The sequence below is a fragment of the Hydractinia symbiolongicarpus genome, chromosome 4 (assembly GCF_029227915.1).
Source record: "Hydractinia symbiolongicarpus strain clone_291-10 chromosome 4, HSymV2.1, whole genome shotgun sequence".
NCBI classification, from domain to species: Eukaryota; Metazoa; Cnidaria; class Hydrozoa; order Anthoathecata; family Hydractiniidae; genus Hydractinia; species Hydractinia symbiolongicarpus.
In genome coordinates this window covers 19,346,361-19,362,692 of record NC_079878.1, presented here as the reverse complement: position 1 = coordinate 19,362,692, position 16,332 = coordinate 19,346,361, and the positions used below count along the sequence as shown (strand labels likewise).

General features: G+C 32.3%; 1 protein-coding gene across 1 annotated transcript; it reads right to left on the bottom strand.

The window, feature by feature from the left end:
* Nucleotides 1–390: 390 nt before the first annotated feature.
* Nucleotides 391–16,332, bottom strand: LOC130641667 (uncharacterized). The gene is made up of 16 exons (XM_057448576.1): nt 15,509–16,332; nt 10,959–11,082; nt 7,262–7,363; nt 7,111–7,176; nt 6,902–6,967; nt 5,954–6,045; nt 5,783–5,877; nt 5,207–5,334; nt 5,049–5,105; nt 4,893–4,967; nt 3,753–3,815; nt 1,822–1,950; nt 1,645–1,704; nt 1,537–1,575; nt 771–862; nt 391–604 (listed from the first exon to the last, which is right to left on the bottom strand). The coding sequence occupies exons 1-16, from the start codon at nt 15,697–15,699 to the stop codon at nt 490–492; spliced, it is 1,494 nt and encodes a 497-aa protein (XP_057304559.1). The 5' UTR covers nt 15,700–16,332; the 3' UTR covers nt 391–489.

Here is a 16,332-nt window from a genome sequence, read left to right as displayed (position 1 = left end):
GTTAACTTTTGCGATTAAGCATCACAATTTCTTCCTTTAAAGTAGTAAATTGTAGATAGCTTGCTAAACAACAGTAAAATGCGTTAACCTGAAAGACACTCTTGAAACATTGATGTTAGTCAGTCGTAATTAAAGAAATAGATGTACCCTAACAGTATTAATTTTTACGCATTCGCGTAAAAATTAATACTGCGCGAAAGTTAGGCCATGCGCAAAACATTTACATCATCAACCTGCCCTGAAATAATTACGAATTTTTTTATAAAAACAATATGATTAATATGCGAGCCAAAGTTTTAATACGGCTGGAATGTAAACATACTGAGACATACATACTGACGGAAATTAAATGACAACTAAAATAAAATAAAATGGCGAATGAATAAAAAATTTAAAAAAGGGATTATTTATTCATCTGTAAAAAATATAACATTCCAATACATCTCTACTTTTTATAATAAAACAAACATCTAAAAATAAGTGTTGTTGCTATAGTGTCATCGGGCGACTTCTTGGAGGTGCAGATTTTTCTAAACATGTCAACAGAGAGTCATGCATTCCTGAACAGTTCAGAAGAGAGTGTAGCAAGGTATCCAACTGCGGCCTACAACAAATATAAAAACTCCATTTGTAAATGTAGTCATTGGATAGGAAAAGAAAACGCAGATCATCGATAAATCCTTAGTTGGAACTTTTACATTTACATTTTCTCCTCCAAATATTTATTTTTCAAAATGGTGTCATCGCTACCATAACAACGTTTTGCTTACTTGCTTAGTAAAGATAACACGTGACCCTGTTCGATGTTCAACAAGTTAAATAATGTCTTTACACCATAAAGTCGCGTGGTTGCATCTTCCACCTAAAACAAAAAAGTTAATAATTGTGTCTGCATGTTTTGTTCACCTCTTTACATCAGTACTATTCTACAGTCGCCATCTGAAACTATCGTCACATCCCTTTCTAGAAAATCTCTCAACTAACAAAAATAATTAAACATTAAACCAAAACTCATTCTTGTCGGAAATGATTTTTAGGATGGGGGTTATTGGAAGGAGTTTGATAAATGCCACATTGTAAGCATGTTAGTCAAAGATATTTTTGATTCACAATACAATAACGTATTGACTGTATTTGAAATATTGTACGGAAAATTCCACACACAAAATATCCAACATGCAAAAAAAGGTAAACGCTTTTTTTGTTTAGATATATTTTTTTGACGACTAAACAATTAAAAGTTAAAAGTTAGGACTGTTACTGGCACAAATATGGAAGTGTTAACATATAAAAGATTATTATATCAGAAAAAGTATTGTACTCAGTTAAGAAAAATCTACATGGGAGCTTGTTTAAACCGTAATGATTTCGAATGTTAGGGCCACTTCAAAGGAGGAGCCTTCAACGAGTATTAAAAAAACTGTTACAGAGAAATACGACACTACACTTTCACATGTGATGGAAATATAAACCCAAGGATGAAAGGATGAAAATATAAATCCAATCACACAAACTAACAAAATGGCTGACTCATACCTGGACATGTAGTCGAACAATTTCTGGAATGTATTCAAGCTAAAAAATAAGTAACGTACATACGAAGCACAAGAAGAGAGATAACTCGTGTAACAACGAAACACTTACTAGTGGTTCTGTATTCACTTTGTGCTTTGAAAAGTTTGCGATGCATCTAGAAATCTGTACCTATAAATGTACGTGTTTCCTGACTTGTTTTTTGATTTGTTCTAACTACTGACGTCAACAATAACAACAACACCAACAAGAAAACAACAACAAAAAAAACAACAACAGCAACAATACCTGAACATCTACGTTTACTTCATTTTTACGCATTAATGCGCATACACACTCCAAACATTCACGCAAAACTGATTGGTCCTTTTCACTTGTTGCCAGGTTACCAAGTAAACATATACCGTTCACTAACACCTATGTACAAAAATCGTAACGTTCTGCACAGACAGTTTTATGAATAAAGGAGTGTTACTGTGTTACCATACTGATGCTACCGCAAAATACATCCTTTGATGAACAGTTGGTGCACTAACGCGAAGCGTGGCAACTGGTAACCCTTGTTAACAAACTATTAATTTTTAATTGTTTGTTAACAAACAATTAATTTTTATTAACATTATGTCTCAACTAGTTTCCAATTAGTCGAATACTAACAGAATCTTCAAATTTTCTTATTTTTTTTTTACTTTCCAAAGAAAGGTTCTGTTTTTCTTTATTATTTTTGCGTTTCTTAAAGTTACGCTGCGAGCCGATGCAATTATAAAAATTCGGGGGGAGCAAGTTTGCCGTGAGTATGTCGAAATTTCACAAATTCTACTTTTTACTTCAGAGTTATGACTTACTGTTGTGATGAGTTTTTTTTAAACTTGGTTTCTCCCACTGCATGACATGCACAGAACAATACCTAACAATTCCCGCGCTCTAGTACATATACGTTCCTGGTTTAAACATTTTTGAGCTGTAGCAATTGTTACTTAATCACGTGACTTTAGACAGCCATCTTAATCATTAGAATCATGCCTAACTGAAACACGCTTTCACGGTGACCACTAATAAAATGAGAACAAAAGTAAGGATATTAAGGAGAATTAAGGAGACAATTGACATTTTTTAAGGATACTTTTCTGGGAACGAGAATAAAAAAATAAGGATAATTAAGGAGAAAACCAATTTTAGTTTTCTATCTTTAATGTTAAATACTATGTTTGATGATAAGAAAATTATACATATTATACAAATATACATATAAATTATGTCCTGAAAGATAGAAAATATAGGATTTCAGGCAACAGAGAAATGTCTTATTTCACTGGTGATGAACAATCCATGAACACATTTCAAAAAAAGTTACGATCAGAAAAATTAAGAAATAAGGAGAAATTAAGGAGAATAGCTAAAATTTCAATTTTTTAAGTATATTTAAGTACTTTTAAGGTGATTTTTTTTTCTAAGTTTATTTAAGGAATTTAAGGAGGAGTGGTCACCCTGGCTTTCATATTTACACGATAAATAGGGCAACTTTTTTGAAATATGAAATGAGGAAACATCCATGTTAAATAACCAAAAGGCTTTATTAAGCTTGGTTCCCACTGTGGTTTAACTTGGGTTTAAATATAAAACCTAAAAGGTTTTAAATGTGTTTTAAAAATTAAAATAAAACCTAAGCTTTCCCACTGCGTTTTAAAAGCAAAAACATGTAGCGTTTCTCTCTTGGTAGCCTTTGTGTGATTTCACTGGATAATCACTGGATATTGGGGAAATAAGTACGCTAAGATTCTCTTCCTGTACCAAACTAAGTTTTTTTCTGCCATTTTTTATTCCCTTTTCCGTCTTAACGTGAAAATGCGCAAAATGTGCCCTAAAATCGTTGAATACTCCTTCGGGATTTGTCGGCGCCTTTGAACTTTAAACCACAATATCAAAATTTCTTGATCTAAGATTTTATTTTATCTGTGGTTTAAACAGGTTTTATGGCGAAAATTTTTTAAACACGAACACGTTCACATTATGGTTTAAATTTAAAATCTTATTTAAAACATACTTAAAACACACTTAAACCACAGTGGGAACCGAGCTTTAATTACCAATTTTCCCATTCATGGGTGCAATTTTCTGAAAAATGCAACTTTTTTAAAAAAGTCCTTTTTGGACCACGATCAAGCCTGGTTGGTTGCATACGTTTTACTTTGCTTCTTGGATAACAAAAAAGCCAGTACCTGTTGATTGGAAGGTACTGTACGGAATACATTAACAAGACATTTTCCATTTGAGTAATGCTCCTAAAAAAGTGAATCAACAATTGTACACGTAACACACTTTAAACGACAAAATGTTTAGTGGATAAGATTTTATCTATTTAAAATTATCAGCAATTTTGCACAGATTATTTGGCAAATTTAAATATTTACATTTCCTATTTCAAGTCCTCGTCTCGAAATTATTTAATTTTCCGTCAAGGGTGGATATTACAAGTGAACAGCAATATTACACAGAACGACTTTTAAATTAATTTCGGTTTTAATTTTTGCTTTTTTCGATGTGTAAAGTTTTTATCACCTAAAGATTTCTGCTAAAGTTGTCTAGAAAAATGTCGTATTTCTTTGTAAAAGCAAAAACATAATGAGCCTGTACCCCGTACTTTTAGTTTTTTCGTGATTTTCTGAATCGAAGGGAAAGAAGAAGTCCGCAAAAAATCTAAAACATGGTCTCAATCGTCAAAATAAATTCTTACAAAATACCAAGTTCTTAAGTTATATTCAGCAAAAGTTTTCTTTCTTACAATAATTAGAAAAGTTTGCTGTAACTTACAACATTGCGTCGTCATTTAAAAAAAAATACACAACATGTAGTCGATGAGGGGACTTGTCATACGTGTAAAAAAACTAAAAACATGGACAAAATATAATGAAACAGCATGGTTAATTCGGAATTTAGCCGCCACAAGCGGTCACATTGCTTGTTTCTATATTAGAGTCGCGATTTAAACTTGTCCATGTTCGCAGCGGACTTAGGACATGGGATGTTATTTAGTTAAATACATACGCTTAAAACATGCTAACTTTTGCTGACGTCAGCACAACTATTTTTCAACCATATTTTCAACTGAATTTCGGCCGCAACATGGATTATTTGTTGTATGGGCGCGCTACTAGCGAATTTCGCGAATTACCTGTACGTAAAAGTAGCGACTTTGAAGTCGGCCGGCTGCAGAGTAGTGAACATTTCACCCTTTCGCCCATGTTTAAAAAATGACGAAAAAACTGCCTGTGTTTCACTAATTTTGTCATGATTGTAGTGCAACAAACGGTATTTGGACATAAAATGTGGACGAAGTTAAGTTCCTGAATTTGCCTCACCTGCACAATTCTGTGACGATGCCATTCTGTACCTAGCGAAAGCGAGGCTAAAATCTTCAAAGCTATTTCTTGCATCTAAAAGAAATTGTGTAGTGTTCAAGAAAAAAATTCCAGCTACCATAACCAGCAACGAAAACAACAACAACAAATAAAAACCTTTTCATCTTTCGCATTTACCAGATTCATAATTTTCCATAAGGCTTCCTTCTCTTTCTATAAACACATATCCACACAATCAGTCTAAGTACGGTCTGAATCCATGCATACAGTAAAAAAGCAGAGATGTAGAAAAATACATCTACTGAACTACTTACATCAACAACAGTGTACAAATTGTCTTCGTTATCAACAAGAAGACTTAACGTGGTGGTTGCCAGCAACGCGATAGTTTCTTTCATCCCGCATAAAGTTAGGATTGGTTTTAACGCACCTTCAACAACCACTAAGATCACACATAGTTTTTAATAGTAATAGATAAATAAAACGCTCCAAGCAAGATTTTTGAAACGGAAAAAGCCAAGGTTTTTAGCCCTCTTTTGCTGACAAAGATGGAAATGTAACCAGCGCCCCGATACCCTAGACTTTGATATTTGTTGCCAAAGGTATTGTTTATTACAAGAAAACAGTAAGTGGAATTTAAATATTTTCTCGCGGATGCAAAAACCTGATAATTTCCCTTCTGTAATATCAAAACAGCATTATCAAAATATGTGTGCATTTTTACCACTTAAACAGGTCTCCATCAGAACTTCTCAATACCAACCAGGCTTATTTGCAAAATGGGGATTAATAAAACTTACTTTCAAATTTCGTATAAAAAATATTTATCGATTTCGACCCGGAAAAAACTGGCACTAGAAAGAAAAAACACAGATGAGAAGGACACTAACCTTGTTTGCGATAATTTTCATTTTTACAAAATATCATCATTGCACTGAGAGCATCTATTAATATTCGTTCGAAACTCTCCGAATCTGAAAGCAAACTGAAAGTAACAACTATTAAGGACAAGTATTTTAAACATATTTTTGCACACAGTATGCCGTAAGAGAACCACTGACCTACATAGTGCTTTGATTGCACCAGATTGCACAAGAAGTGGATGCAACACAGTGTGGGTTGCCATCATGTGCAATGCCTCAGCAACATTTTCCTAAAACAGCCAGTTTAACGAGTGGTAATTTTCTTAGAAGAATATAACCAAAAATAAGATACAACTTTAAACGACGTCTCAATACAGTTTATATTATAGGCAACTCAAAAAGAGCTACTAACCTATGCTATGCAAACATAATAGATCGAGATGAGACTGAAGAGCACAATTTCAACACAACATTTCAAGTAAAAAAGATATCTTAAAATAGCTGTTCTAATGTAATCAGTACCTCAGATGAGACCGTTTGCCACTAGAACAAATACAACATAAATAACTGCTAAACACACAATAAAATAGAGTTAAACATTGAACACAAGTCTAAACACAAGTCTCTGTTATTGCTAAGTACAAGAATTTCTGATTTTCTCAGCCAGTTTTTTTTAAGTGAATGCTTCATATAGCCCACGCATTTTTGAAAATACTAAAAGTTATTGGTTTATGTATGTAAAATGTATGAAGAGAAGATAAATACATGCGTATCTCTCTTAAAATAGAGGATAAATATAAGGATGTTAAGGAGATTATAGCAAAAATGTAAGCAGAATTAAAGAAGCTAAATTTTCAACATTCTAAAGGCTTTTATTTGACAACTAACAAATAGCTCCAATCCACGAAATCAAGTTACTAAAAAAAAATTAAAAATCAACAAAATTAAATCCCCGAAATACTTTTAAAAAAATAGCTATCTGCGGAATTAAAATAGCACGAAATTTAGCAAAATCGAAAATATAATAATCACAGATGGATTAAAAAATGGGGTATTATGCAAGAGATGTTAATTAATACTGCAAATAAAATTAACCTACATGTAGAAATACTACAATTCAACTCAACTTTTACTTTGTACACTTACCTTTATGCTATTGTTGATACTCTGGCTCAGAAATATCAATGTCTGCACCCCGCCTAGCTCAACTAACTACAAATAAAAACAACAGAATAATAATAAAATAGTAAAATTGGCTAAAAAATAATCACAATAACAAAGGAGTTTATACTGAAAGCCACTCAAACTTCTTTTAACATAAGATTCGCAGTAGAGTAATAAACACACAACAAAACCTTTTGTAGCTGGTTGATGTCTTTACACATCTCGTTCAATAATTTGGCAGCCTCTTCTTTTTTCGACTAAAACACAAATAAATCTAAGAAAACAGAAATTCAACAAAATAGAATTCTGAAAAACATTTCAGGCCAAAACGAAAAAACTTACAAATTGAGGTGAACGAGACTTTGCCACCAATTGGCTAACAGGAAGACATTCGTTGCAAACTTTTTGAGGTTCGTGATCATAATTAAGTTGTGGTAATAATAACTAAAGAAAATAATTTAAGTACCAACCAATTTAAGAATTAGTTATTAAAGTAGCTAGAAAAACCGTTTTACTGTAGGACGATTTGTTTTCATCATATAACATCTTTACTTGTACACTGTCGATACAATCAGATTTCAAGCTGAATATTAAAAGTGATCTGCAAAAATTGATGATTGTTTTAAAAACAAATACAGCGTTATTTTAGTTCTATATGATAGTGTTTTTGATGATTTTAGTACAAAATAAAGCGTTTTTAAAATTCTATACGATTGCATTTTGGTGATTTTAGAACAAATGTTATTGTTTTAGTTCCGTACAATCGCATTTTGATGGCTTTAAAAACAAATACGCTTTGTTAACTTTTATGCAAGAGCGTTTTGATATTTTTAGAAAGTTCAAAAATGACAAAAACCCATCCCTAAAAACTTTCACTATATTTTTTTCTAAAATAAAAATATAACGACCCTACAAAGATAAAATATCACTGTATGCCGTTCTAAAATAACGAGAAAACGTCCTTCAGAACTTAAATGTTGCATATTTTATTATAAAAAATGCATTTAAGGAGTACTGTAAGTTTTTTCACCTGTTGCCTATTTTGCAATAATAAAGAAACCTGTATAACTTTAAAAATATAATTAATGCGCAGTATTTTTAAAATATTATATTTAGGTCTGTAAATTTTATGCTAAGTTGGTAAATTTGATTTGCGAGAATATTTAAATGACTTGTGAATCGCGATCCGTTAGCCATTAATTCGAACGCTGACAATATTATATTGAGATATGGCCTTTTTTCTGTGAAATGATGCTAAGTAACCTATTTACATGGCCATTGAGCAAGTTTAACTTTAGGAAACATATTTAAAAAGGCCTCACTCTTTTATTTACCCGAAAAACTCACAGGCACAAATAATTTAACTGTTTAACTTAATTACTAACGTTTCACAACGGATTGGATCATTGATGTAACTTGTTCATCCCATGTAAACATGGAAAACACATGTTAATTCAATAATGACAATGACATCAGTAGTCTGGAAAAGTTTATTAATGAATATACACAGAGACTTAAACTTCCTTAGTAATTGATGTGGCAGGTTCTCTGGCAATAATAAAAATACAAGAACTACAAAATAAATGATGTGCTCTAAATGAGAGTTAACCAACCAGTCAAACCTATTTGTGTAGTGACCCATCGCTAAAAGACAGGGAAAGAATAATAATAAAATGAAAAAACGTAAAGAAAAATAAAAAATAAAAAATAAAGTTTTTTTTTTCAAAAAAAAAAACAATGTAAAATCAAAAATAAAGCAAAAAAAAAATTAAAATAAAAAAAATAAAAGAATGATACAAAACCCCTGAAAGTTGCACGTGGCCCATTATGTATTTTCATCCACAAATTGGAAAGAACTACTGAAGAACACATAAAGCATGAAAAACAACATGACGCATTGTAGCTGGAAAGAAAAGGCTTGTATTGTAGCTGGAAAGAAAGTACTTAAAAGAAAATATGGAAAAAAAGAAATGAAATGATAGACTTTATGCAGAGTCACTACCCTTTTACGCGTGGAGTATTCCAACCCTTGATAGACGACTATCACACTTCAACTTTAATTATATCAACAGATAAACACCTTTAGCTAAAGTAGTCAAATGTGTTGCAAAAGAGCTTGATGGACCTGGGAAATTACTTGGCTATAGGGCAATAAATCAGAAGCTTTGCACTAAACATGATATTTGTGTTCATTGCAATCTAGTTCGTGCTATTCAATAGGATTTAGATAGCGAGGTAGTCAAAGCTAGCAATGCCAAGAAGAAAAAAGCAACACAAAACGCCTGTTTGATGGACTTTTTCCTTCACGGTCATGATAAGTTGATGGAAATTAGAACCACCAACCAGTATTCCAAATCACATATACTTATTTTCGCAACAATATGGGACAAAAACAAGAGGCATAAATGTCACAGACGCTGTGTTAGAAAAAGTCAGAGAATTAGAACGTTTGGAAAATGCACCTGTTGATTACATAAGTGAGGCAAAAGTCTTTTTTCAACTACAATTTAAGAACCTGAATGCTTACAAATTTGTCTGAGTTACTTTATCTGGACATGGGAAATCTCTTCAACCTGAGGCTAAAGGGAAAATTTAGCTGTGCATGTAAAATGATTATACAGGAAATGAAATAAAAGTTGGACATTTTATTTTATGCTATGTTAAATATATCACACAATATCAATAAAAATAATGTCTTAATGTTACTGCCACAACATCACTTAGGGTACGTTCAATTTCTGCATAACCAGCTTTTGAAAAAACTAAATATAAACAAAATTGGTTATATCAACCAAAGATTACAAACCTTATACACACCTGTTCCAATTAACTGTAAAAATACTTTGAATATAGACTGCATAATTTGACAATATGTATGTTTGATTTTCATGATATCATGATATCATTTTATTATAAAACTTTGCCACCTTTGATTAGCACTGTAATAAGAACATAAGAAACTTCCAGTACATAAAATCTTGAAATAAAACTGCTGTGGGGAAGTTATTTTTGTTTGTAAATAATATGCAGTTAACTTTCACCATTGTTATCTGTGTTACTTGTTTGATAGTATCATACTGGCAAACCAAGGAAATCGCAATAGGAATTGCATTTATGAAACCAAGAAAAAGTTATTATTGATCAATATCAACAAACGAAGAATGACTCATTGTCTCAGCTTTATTATAAATGTCTTCTAAACCTGTAGTAGCTTTACCAGGCCTATCACCAGTATTGATTTATTTAACAAATCTTCCAGGCATATATTTCTCCACAGTTACTTGATCATTGTGGTACATGGCAAAATAAACATTATCATACTTAAAGTACAGTCCAAATAATTCATCGTCTCCTAGCTCTTGGATTTTTAGCTCTTGAACTTGTTTAGGTGTATTCGCAACCAAATTCATGCCATATATACGTTCAACTTCAGCCCAAGTTTCAGATTTAAAATCCTTATCACCCATGTTTCTTGGTTATTGTTTGTATAGTATGCTTTTAAAAAGCACATTGTGAAAAATTATCTTTTTTAACAATAAATGTTGCTTTTCTTTTTTCGTCCAAGGCCTTTTATGATATATCGAAATACTAAGAGTTAATTCTACATTTTATTCATCTTTTGGGGCCACCAATGTACCAGCTCCAATTAAGTCAGCAATCATGATGAATATGATGAATATATTTTACAGTATAGGGACTTGGCCTAAAGTTGGAAGTAACCTTTCACCACCAGTGGGTATGCTAAACTTACTTGTTTTTGGTGTTGGTGCCCTTTCTATTTCTTATCACCAGAATCTAGCTTGTTTCCTTGCTTTTTTTGTTTGAAATCTTTACGTTTTGTCATTTCTGTGAACACGGCAAAAATACAGAATAAAGAAAAAATGTAGACCAGACACTGGAATAAATTGATAGTGACAGGCCACAGTACATTTGCACCCCTCCATCCCCCTACAGTCATGCAGTGAGAAAACAATCTGTAAACATAAATCTACTCTAAGACATAAAATTTAGCTATTACAATAACAAGCCACATTTATACCTTATTTTCACAACATTTACCGCATAAAATGCGACCACACTGTCTGCAATGATGCTTACGTCTAATTTGGGTAAATTTCTGATGACACAATGGACAAATTGTAACATCGGAATCAGGTACCCATCTAAAATAAATATAAAAAATAACAAATTATTCAATTTGTATATACTACATTTAGCTCTGTAAGACCAAAGTAGATAGATAGATGTGCATATTTTACATGACTAGCCTCACTAATATTGAGGGATATACCCTGTCTATTATTTCCAGGAGGGGCCATGGCTTAGATGGAGACTCCTAGAGTATTTAATGCTCGTTTTGAACTACGCAGACCCAATTAGAGCCTGCGCTCTACTAGACAATTCCCGGCAACATCCAACGGCCCACACATGGAGCCATCTCCCCAATTTCCCTCGCATGGCTTGGGTTAACCCGGGGCTATGGTAACATTCACTCGCCCATGTTGAATTGCTGTCAAGAGGAATCGAACCGCGGTCTCCCGCACAGAGTACGAGAGCTATAACCACTAATATACAGCTTTATGGCGCCAAAGTACTGGAAAGTCAGAATAAAAGAAGTTTTCTCGACATGCCAACACATAGGGCAGCATAAATAGCTGTTCTTAATTCTCAGTCTTAGGTTGGCAATGCTGAATTCATAAGGCTGTAAATTAAAAAGAAATATTTTGAACTTTTTATCAGTTTTCACATTTATACATTGATATTTTTCCAGTATTAATAAACCTAAAAGACACTATTGTAACCATAACTTTTCATTAGATATTTTTTTCTTGTTCAAACTTTACTAAATTGCAGAACACATAATTTTATAGGAATGGTAAAAAAAATTAAAATTTATTTTTCCTGTAGCTCATTTCAAAAAAATTCATACTTTTTTATTTCTTCTCCGTAACCATAGTGATATCACTAACCATATTTTAAAAATTTTATTTCATGTTTTAATTTTTCATTTAAAAATTATGTCAAAAAAAAAATTCATGCAAATGGGTCAACAAGTTACGACAACAACAAAAAATAGACAAATAGAAAATGTGAAATATTTCAAATTTTTTATTTATTATAACTTTATCTTCAGAAGCCTTCGCTTCAAAATTTTGAAATATTGGCACGCATATTTTTGTATAGCTTGTGGGTTTCTGAGATGCCGACTGCCCACCTTTTACCTCAAAACCTGGCTGTTAATTATTATCCCCATAGAAAATCTGTTCATGCATATGAACCTGTGAAATTCAAGATATAACCATGTTGTCATTAGCGAGCCTGAGAAAATACGACGATTCTTTCTTGGGCACTTGGAAAGAATGGAGGGGGTAATTAGGTAAGAAAGTGTAGAGACTTGATAGATCCTGGCGCAAGGCCCCGAAGCAGACTGAGAAAGACTTGGCAGGAGGTTATAGGGACAGACTGGATACAGAGGAAGTTGAGTTTAGATCTAACACAGTCTAGATCAGATTGGAAGAGGGTCATTAATATACCCTGTCCAACCCTACTAGCCTACTGCTAGTAGGGTTGGACGGGGTATATTGGGTTGGACGGGGTATATGTTTGTTTTCCATGCTAGCAGTAGTGTAACCCTACTGCTAGCATGGGAAACGGACGTTAAGCGGAGAATGATGAGACAATTAGAATACCTAAATTTTCGAAATTACTCTTTTTACAGTAAAGTCAAGATGTAAGCGTACGCGTACGCTCAACTTGCAAAAATAATTGCTTTCATTCAAAAAACAATAGGATAGCGAGTTCCTTTCAAATTGCGCGAAAATTATTGCTTCGTGTTAAAAACAGAAGCATAGCAAGAAACATTGTTTATAAACAATATTCTGTGCAAGAAAAAATTTAACACAAAGGCTAATGAATTTTTTTTTAACAACAAAACTAATTACAATAACGCGATTTTAATCTCGATATATTCAAAAAACACAAGCTCTAAATATTTAAAAAAAACTAATACTACTTTTAAAACTTTTAGTAATATTTCTATATCGTCGAAATATATTTCTTAACATGCAAAACTTTTAAAAATTCTTTTTATAAAAAGCTACGTTTAATAACGCAAACAGAAAAACCCTATGTTCGGGATAACATTTCAAAAACAAATTAAATTTTAACATCGAAGAAAGAAAAAATCTAAAAATATAACTTTTGATGTTCTGGAAAGAACAAAACACTCATTGTGAGAACATTTTGTTTAGATTTTAATACAGTAGAAAGAGTCTAAAAAATATAACTTTTGACGCACATAAAAGGTGAAAACGCTCGTTGTGGAAACATTTTGTTCTGGTGAGAATAAAAAGATACAAAGTTAAAAAACAAGTGTTTTTTCTAAAAAATAAATCTTGGAACAAGAGTTAGTACAAATCAATGTTTTAACATTATTTGAATTTTATAACATAATTATTTCTATCTCTTAAAAGATTTAAACAATGCTTCCAACAAACAATGCTTCTCCCTGTCTATTTAGTTTTATTTAATAAAACTGTCAAACAATGGCTCGCCGTGTCACATTGGTTAGAGTTGATAACATTTTAAATACTTAAAACACTATCTAACAACGCTTCCTATCACCGTTCTTCGTTCTTAAACTTTCTAAAAACCATTTCTATCACCACTCTTCATTCTTAAATTTTTAAAATGCGATTTAAAAAAACATTTTTATCGCCGTTTTTCATTTTTAAACTTTTAAAATGCGATCTAAAAAACATTTCTATCGCCGTTTTTCGTTTTTTGAACTTTTAAAATGCGATCTAAAAAACCATTTCTATCACCGTTTTTCGTTTTTAAAATGCGATCTAAAAAACCATTTCTATCGCCGTTTTTCGTTTTTAAATTTTTAAAACGTGATCTAAAAAACCATTTCTATTTTAAAATGCGATCTAAAAACATTTATATTGCTGCTTTTTGTTCTTAAATTTTTAAAATGCAATCTAGAAAACATTTCTATCGCCGTTTTTCCTTTTTAAACTTTTAAAATGCGATCTGAAAATGCTTTCTATCAAAATCAAAGTTTTAATCTTTGTTAAAACATAATTATTTCTATCACTTAAAAGCTTATTAAACCCGTGCAACCAACAATGCCTTCTCACTATAGTTTATTTAGTTTCCACGCAAAACGTTTATTTAATACAACTAATTAAACAATGGCTCTTCGTGTCACATTGATAGAGTTGATAACATTTGAAATTATGCTATTGGAAATAGTTATGTTAACACTATTAAACAATAGTTACGTGCAGTTATAATAAACTATTTTTTCTTTAAGAATTTTTTGTTTATTACGCGCAAGTTAAATGACTTACAAGACTCGCAAGATAATTAATAAGAGCAAAAGACAAACAACTACCGCCTCCGAGAAAAAGGTGTGAAACTTAGCGTATGCGTACGCTTACATCTGGACTGTACTGTATGCTCTAAATTTAATTATCTCCACAATGCTTTAACTATCTTCAACTACCACAATGTGTATTCTCCCCCATTGGGTTTTTTTTGCTTATAATACGTAGTAATCCCGGCCATGCTAACTAAAAAGGACAGAGAGTAATAAACATTAATTATCATAATTATTAATCACGAGAGTTGTAATTTCTTCTTTCTGTTTCATTTTGTTTTGTTTCTCCAAAAAAATGGCGAATAGAATAAAGAGAAAATTATTTTCTTCCTCTGTGACTTTCCAATAGAAACTCTGGGTTAAAATTTCTTTCCATTTTTTGATGCCATGTTTTACAAAGAAAAAACAAGCCCAAAATACGGTGTGAACGGAGCCTACCATAATGGCGATATTATCGAACTCCATGTCAGAGCTCATTTAAAGTTAAGGCCGTTTGTTTACCTACAGTTTCACACAAACATTTTGTGATGCCCCGCTTATTAGACAGGAATAAGAGATCAACAAGAACGTTAAATATGGTGGCTAGAAAAAAAAACAATAAATCTAAGATATTAAAGTATATATTATTATTTTCATTTCTGTTAAGTTTTACATCCTCAAATTTTCAGGAAATTCATAACTCCGTCTGAACTTTGGAAAAAATAAAAAATGTATATATAGCTATGTTAGTTTTTTTTGAAAAGAGTGACTATGCGCCTTCAAGTACGTTAACCCGGATCCGAGAACATATTATATATCTTTTTCATTTCACTACGAAGTTCTAATCAGGACGTCCCGTTTTAAAACCAGACAGGATTTATACAACAATTTTAAATTGGGATGAAGCGTTATAAAGCAAAAAAAAATTGTTTAAAATCATGATTCCCTGTTTGCAAACAAGACCACGTTTTTAATCGGGCCAGAGAAATTAAAAAATATATGGAAATTTAGGTAAAAAAGAGCTCCATATAATTAACCATAAGAGCAGCTAATTATAGTGTAGGTACCGTATAATTATTCTGCATCGGTTACCTATCCTGTTTCAGCCTAGCTATAGCTAGCTAATTATTAGGTCACCTTGACTAAATAAATAACCAATCTGGTCTTTGGTCCTTTTTTTCTTGCAGGCACATTGACCCCTGCCTAAAAGGGCAAAAAATACTAACGCTTTTTTAGTCATCAGAAAGGGACTTGCTGTGAATACGCAACTTGGACCATCAACTATTGCAGGAGTTACATCTGCATTGCCCAATCTCAGCACAGCCATATTTGTTTGTCGTCCTTTCGATTTCTCAAAAACGTCACCAATTTGTCGGATTTGTTTCGTACCTCGGGAATCAGAGGTCTTTCTGTCCATCGCAACCTCGTCCCCAGGGTCTTGTAGCCCTTAAAGCGTTATTATCAGCAAGGCAAAATTCCCTGGGAACGAGGTTGTGCCCAAGGCAAAAAGTCATCAGAATAGGTTTGAGATTTCTATTCGAAAAAAACCTTTCTAGCATACTAAAGCGAAAGTGGTCAAACCATTAGCGTCCACGTCAAACACAATGCAAGAGATTACTGTAGTTTCTATACACACACTTTTTTAAAAGAATACCAAAATTCCAACCAGGCTGGTTATTATTCTTATTTCTCTATTATTTAAACCTGAAATTCCATCCTATTGCTATTCTTTTAAAACGTTATTCTTTATTATTCCCAACGTCAATTCGCGCATTAGAGAATCACACATCACATTGCAAACCACGCAACTGGGATTTATACGCACGCATGCTTAAGGGGAAAACATTAAATACCCATACCGATCATGTTATTCCAGTCCACGTATTTTTTTTACAAATGTAAAGTTAAGCAGAATAAACGAAAGTTTTTTACGCAAAACACGCCTAAGTTGCTTAACCGCGAAAGAAAAATATAACATATATCAAGTTTTGCTTTTCAATATTAAAATCACAAACAGCATATGTTTACTCCATCGAAGTATACAAACCCT